At 32.7% G+C, this 6,707-nt stretch overlaps 1 protein-coding gene across 1 annotated transcript; it reads left to right on the top strand.

The window, feature by feature from the left end:
* Positions 1 to 5,970: 5,970 nt before the first annotated feature.
* LOC119569663 (pro-resilin-like) lies at positions 5,971 to 6,392 on the top strand (the record flags this gene model as incomplete). Its single annotated transcript, XM_037917726.1, has 2 exons — positions 5,971 to 6,054; positions 6,159 to 6,392. Coding segments are annotated over 2 exons (318 nt in total), but the record flags the coding sequence as incomplete, so codon positions are not given.
* Positions 6,393 to 6,707: the final 315 nt, after the last annotated feature.

The following is a 6,707-nucleotide window of genomic DNA, read 5'->3' as shown; positions in this document are numbered from 1 at the left end:
ATATAAAATTTTTTTGTGTGTTTTTGGGTGTGTGGTGTGTGTGGGTGTGTGTGTGGTGTGTTGTGTTTGTTGTGTGTATGTGTGGTGTGTGTTTTGTGTACTTATTGTTTTGTTTGTTTTTATTTTATATGAAACACACACACACACCCCAAAAAGGTAAAAACATTATTTTAAAATTTATTAAAACATACACACACACCACACACACACCCACTTAATATATATATAATTTTATAAAAATAATATATATATATATATTATATATATTATATATATATTTATATATATATATATGTTGTGTGTTGTTTTGTGTGTGTGTGTTGTTTTTTAAAATTTATTCTATCATTATGTACACATTATACATATGGTATGTATTCATACCTCACTGAAAAAGTTTTTTCACCCCCCAGTAGGAAAGATGGGGGACTCGTTTTTTGTTTCCCAACAACACACCCCCCACCACACATACACAACAAAAACACACACACACACACACACACCAAAATAATATTTATAATATATAAAATATATATATATAAATATAACCACATAACACAAAAAAACCATTTCACTGCTCCCAAACAAACACACCCCCAACAAAACCCACAACACAACCACACACACACCACCCACACACCCCCACACACAATATATATAAAATTATATATATAATATAAATATATAATATTAATAATATAATATATTTATTTTATTTATAGATTTTATGTATAATATACCCCTGATATAATGTGTATTTATGTATACATATGATATAATATTTATACAAATCATTATACACCACAACTGTTATATTTAAATATATATAATATATTTATATATATATATAATATATTCATTTTTTAGATCTTATACATATGTATACATAGTATAATATCTAAAAAATACCCCGGGGAAAATTGGGCCTTGGAGATAAAAAATCAAAAGGTAAAGATTTTATTGAATTCTGTATACAAATAATCTATTTAACCCAAATTTAAATTGCCAACACCACCAAGACATTTGTACCGTGGTTTTTTCCCAGAAAAAAACCGCCCCTAATGACTACATTGTGCTAAACCCAAAAAATGGAAAGTTGATAAAAATGTCAAGACAAACCTGGTGCCGACTGCAACAGTCCACCAACTACAAAACTTCGATTTTCAAATAAGACCAAAGATGGAGCGTCCAACACCCCCTCTAAAGCCGACTACAAACTTGATAACATTACAGAATTACGTGTCAAAAAAATTTTAAAAGTACTAAATCAATGAAGATGATAAAACCCCAAAATGATTTTGGGAAGAAGGAAAAGCTCTTCTGAGCGCTGTTTTAAAAACCCTATCCCGAAAAAAAAAAAATTCCCCCGGAAAATCTGAAAAAAACACTAAGTGAAATTGAAAAAAGAAGATGCCTAAAATAAAGGGTATAAATAATCTTAAAGAGTAATTTACAAAAAAAAAAATACAAAAATTCAAAGATTTTGCGCAGATAAGGAAAAATTTTAAATAAACATTGCCAAGAATTGAAAACGTTCAAATAAATAAACAACTAAAAAACTTACCAAGGAGTACGAAACATACACAAAAATTTAAATCTAAGGGACACTTAAAAACTGAAGATGGACTTTTTTTATGTAGGAAAAGGTCAAAGTGAGGGAAAAAATATTGTTCCAAACCTATCAAAAAAATAAAATCTAAAAACGACAAAATTAGCTAAATAGAGCGAAGTTTTGCCACCCCCCTGCTAACGAAGTTATAAAAGCCATAAAAAAATTAAAGAATAAAAAGGGCCCGGAATAATGAAATAACGGAGCTAATCGGGATGCTGGCGAGGGTGTTAATACTTTTTTACAAACTTTGTAAAAAAAATATAATGAAAGAAAGCCAGAAGACAAAAAAATCTCTTTTGCTCCCTACCTAAAAATTTTGACGCACTCCATGCAACAAAAAAGGACAATTGCTTTAAAGTCCAGCGCAAAATTTTGTTGAAAATTTTGCTAAAGAATGAAATTGAATTAAGAGAGGAAATGCAGAAAACAAGCAGGTTTTCGCCCTGGAAAAGTACCAGAAACCAGATTAAAATTAAAATTATCATAGAAAAAACAGAGAACTCAAAAGACCTATACCTGGGTTGCTGTTTTTTAAAGTTTTATACTGTTGTCCGATATCCTCTGAAAACATAACGTTTGGAATTTCCAAAACACTCATCCCTAATAAAGCCATTAGCCCAAAAACAAGCGCGTAAAACCTTGGGGGTTAACAAAGGGGTTTCAAAGTCAAAAAGGAGTGCGCAGGATGCATTTGTCCCGCATTCTTTAACATTTTCTAAAAAATTATGAGAGGTCCGGGGAGAATTTTGAAGGAACTGTAGATTTTGGGGGAACAAAATTTCAAACTGGGTCCCGGATATAGTTTTTTTTTGCCAGCATATCACTAAACTAAAACAACACAATAGGGTTGAAAAACAGCAAAAAGGCTGGCTTGTTTCTTAATCCAAAAAAAACTAAATCAAAAGATTCAAAGATAAACCGGGAAGGAAAAATGATGGACTGTTTCAATAATGGAATGGTTGGAAAAAAGTGAAAAGTTCACTTATCTTGGGGCGTTTTTTAAATAATACATATGGTTTCACCGGGGATAAAAAAAAAATTACCATTGCCAAAAAACCCACAGTTCTCTTAAAACATTGGAAAGACCGAAACATTACCCTTTCGGACAAAACTGAGGTTTTTTGAACTCATTTGTTTTCCCAAATTTCATCATATGGTTCTGATGGGGGGGGGGCAGAAAAAGCAAGAAAAAATCAATAGTTTTGAAATTGGTGTTCAAACAGTACTACTATAAAATGGACGAAAGAAAAAGAAAGATGAAGGGGAGAAAAAAAATTTTAAGACCGGGTGTTGGGCTCTTGAAAAAGGAAATTAAAATTTATTGGTCATGTGAGAAAGTAAAAGTATTTAGAAAAAAATTTTTTCAGGGGTGGTATAGAAACAGAGGAAAAAGGCAAACCGAAAAAAACTAAGCGACAAACAAAGATATTTGCGGGGTTTTTCGATGATACAATGGGAAAAAAAGCGCAAAAAAACGGTTGAGTGGCGAAGGATGGTGGAAGGTCCCGCTGCTCAACATGACATACCGTTATGATGAGATACTAGTGTAAACCTATTTTTTTCATATGTTTACAACACCCGCACACCACACCACACCCCCACCACCACAAAAACCCACAACACACACCAGCAATGGCATATATATATATATTATATATATATAATTATATATATAAATTTTGTGTGTGTGTTGTTGTGTGGTGTTGTGTGTGTGTGTGTGTGTGGGGTTGTTGTGTGGTGTGCTGTGTGCTTTTGTTGTGTGTGGGTGTGGGGATGTGTGTGTGTGGGTGGGGGGTGGGGGTGTGTGTGTGTGTTGTGTGGTGTGTGGGTGTGTGTTTGTGGTGTGTGTTGGTTTCATTACATACATTCATCTATAGTAAATATTATATATATTAATTTTATTTTAATTATATATTTATTATATTATATAAACTATACGGATACACACCACACATACTAAACCCAACCCCCAAATTTTACATATTAATATATAAAATTATATTTAAAATATAATTTTATAATATATATATATATATAATTATATATATTAGGTATGTGTAAATACCACACAGACACACACCCACATACACATATATGTTGTTGTGTGTGGTGTGGTGGTTGTGGTTTATTTTTTTTTTTTGTGGGGTGTTTGTTGGGGGATCCCCCATTTTTTTGGGGAAGGGTCCCCGATGTAAAGCCTGGTGAAAAACCACCAAATCTTTTAAGCCCTAAATAGAGAGAATGATTACCTAAAAAAGGGAAACCGGCCTTCCGGGAAAGGAAGGGGACCCCAATAATAAGAGCATAAAAAAATGAAAAAAATAAAAAAAGATATTTCCACGGGGGTAACAGGGAAACCTTAAAAAAGAAATAAATTTTAAATTGGATAATTAATATATATTTTTATAATAATTTTATCTAAATAGTATAATACTTAACTATATAAAGAAAATTCAATTTTCAAAGTCCCAAATTTAGGTAAAATTTTTCTTTTAATCAGTTTTAAAAAAAAAAAAAAAAAAAAAAAAAAAAAAAAAAAAAAAAAAAAAAAAAAAAAAAAAAAAAAAAAAAAAAAAAAAAAAAAAAAAAAAAAAAAAAAAAGGGGGGGGGGGGGGGGGGGGGGGGGGGGGGGGGGGGGGGGGGGGGGGGGGGGGGGGGGGGGGGGGGGGGGGGGGGGTTTCTTAAAAGTCCTTTAAAAACCAGTTTTAAATTTAAAAAAAAAACACAAAAAAAAACCAAAAAAAAAAGGGCCCCCCCACAATGGAAAATTTGCCCCAAATTAAATAAAAAATTTTTTCATTTTCAAAAACAAAAAACCCATTTTCATTTTTTCAAAAAAAACACATTTTTAAAAAAAAAAAAAATAAAAAAAAAGTTTGGAGGGGGGTGGGGGTGTGTGTGGTTATGGTTTGGTGGTTGTGGGTGGGTTGGTTTGGACCCCCTTCAAAATATTTTTTTCCCCCAGTAAAAAATGATGAATAAAGAGTACTCTAGGTAAAAAACCCCTATTTCCCCCTTAAAGGTTTTTTTACTTTTATAAAGTCCTTCTTCCATAGGGTTTTAGAAAAAAACCTTTTGGATTGACTTCGGGAAAGGGTTTTAAAAAGCTGCTTTGCGGGGAGAGAGAGCAAGAGTTTTTTCTAAGGAAATTATGACGCAACCCGAACTCCCAAAAAATCTTATTTGGAAAAATTTTTTTTTTTCCTGACACTGTTACACTAATTTAAGGAAAACTTGGGAAAACAGGAAATACATACCAAAAAATTGGTATAAACGCTTGAATGAAATATCTCTCTCTCTACCATAAATTTTTTTGGGCGTAGGGGCTAAGCCTATCCAAGCTATCTTTCCCGGAGGCGGGAAATGATTAAGAAAAACATTTTCCAGGGCTCTTTGACTAATTCTATTACTTGATAGCCCGTATCTTCGTTATTCTAAATCTAACCTATCACACACACACGCACACAACATTATACTACATTCATCAACAACATACATACATTATTATCAATAATATTATTTATATATATATTTATAATTTTAATATATAATTAATATATATAATAAAATATATACATAAAAACATTTATATATATATATATATATATAAAATAATTATATTATATATATATATATATAAAAATATATATATTATATATAAATATATATTTTAATATATTATATAATGCGTTGTGTGTGTGTTTGTGTGTGTGTGTGTGTAGTGCACGTTTGTGTGTATGTGCCATATATATGTGTGTATTATATATAAAAAACCAACTTACTATTCCAATTCCCTGTACAGATTCACGACAGAAAAATCTGGTCTAGCCACTCTTTTTGCTATTTTTGTCGGGGTGTTGCCACATACTTTTTTAAAAATGTCTCGTGCTTATTTATCATAACCTTCATTAATTCGTGAAAAAACGTTGACTTGCCCATTTACCCTGAGCGAGCGTTAATATGTCCCTTGATTTTTACTTTTATTATTTCTATTTAATAATGTTGAAAATTTTCCACAAAAAAAAAAAAAAAAAAAAAAAAATCGGTGATAAATTTCACTACTTTTTAAATCATAAAAATACGCTATGCAATATCCCTAAGTACACTTACACTAATGTCCAATAAAGCTTTCCATATGTTGACGTCACGTGGGGGAATCACCGAAATTCGTGTGTAAATATAGCTCGTTTTTTTTTTAGGTAATAACAATTGCAGTCCATCTGTACAGACATGGCAGTCAAGGTTCGAAGGTCTACTGACATTATGCAATATACAGTGCATACGTCAAATTGACGTTTGTTTCTAGATCAGTGAGTTTTTAAAGGGCCATACGATGTTTTGTTTAAAAAAATTTTCTTTCTTTTCAGGTACTAATTGTTGCTATTCTTTTGGCTGCTGCTTGCGCTCAACATGACACTGGCTATTCCGCTCCCTCTGACCCAAAGGTAAATTCACCAAATTTTTTTTTGACAGTAAAAAAAAAAAAGAGTGATAATAAACAATAATGAATATTGTTTCTTTCATACTGAATTCATCTCTCATTCATAAGCCTGCGAAGTACAGCTTCAACTATCAAGTGCAAAACGACCCGACCAAGAACGACTTCGGTCATCAGGAGGCCCGCGACGGCCCTGACACGCAGGGGTCGTACCAGGTGCAGCTTCCCGACGGTCGCCTGCAGAAGGTCTCCTACACCGTGAGCGTGGACTCCGGATACGTGGCGGATGTGATGTACGAAGGCGAGGCTCAGTATCAGGCCGAAAGCACCCCTGGCTATGCCTGAGTGCCCTGATTCCTTCCATTATTTATTTTGAAAATGTCAAGGCGATTCTAATTAAAGCTCAATGTTCATTACTCTGTTTTCTTGCTGCACTAAAATATTGTATTGTTTCTCAAGTACTTGATCCTTACTCCTGATCCATTTCTCACGTTTGTCATATGGACTGGACCACTGACCTAATGACGAACACACTGGCGAATATGTGTATTTAAATACTTTTATTGATCGAATTGTTATTTTACGGGATACATGTGTGCGTCAGTATTTGTCAGTAATATTGGTAGCAATAGTATCAGTTACTATTATCATCACATTTGT

Source organism: Penaeus monodon, unplaced genomic scaffold, assembly GCF_015228065.2.
Source record: "Penaeus monodon isolate SGIC_2016 unplaced genomic scaffold, NSTDA_Pmon_1 PmonScaffold_17721, whole genome shotgun sequence".
In the NCBI taxonomy this organism is placed as follows: domain Eukaryota; kingdom Metazoa; phylum Arthropoda; class Malacostraca; order Decapoda; family Penaeidae; genus Penaeus; species Penaeus monodon.
Note: the sequence above shows the minus strand (reverse complement) of the source record. Positions and strands in the feature narration are given on the sequence as shown.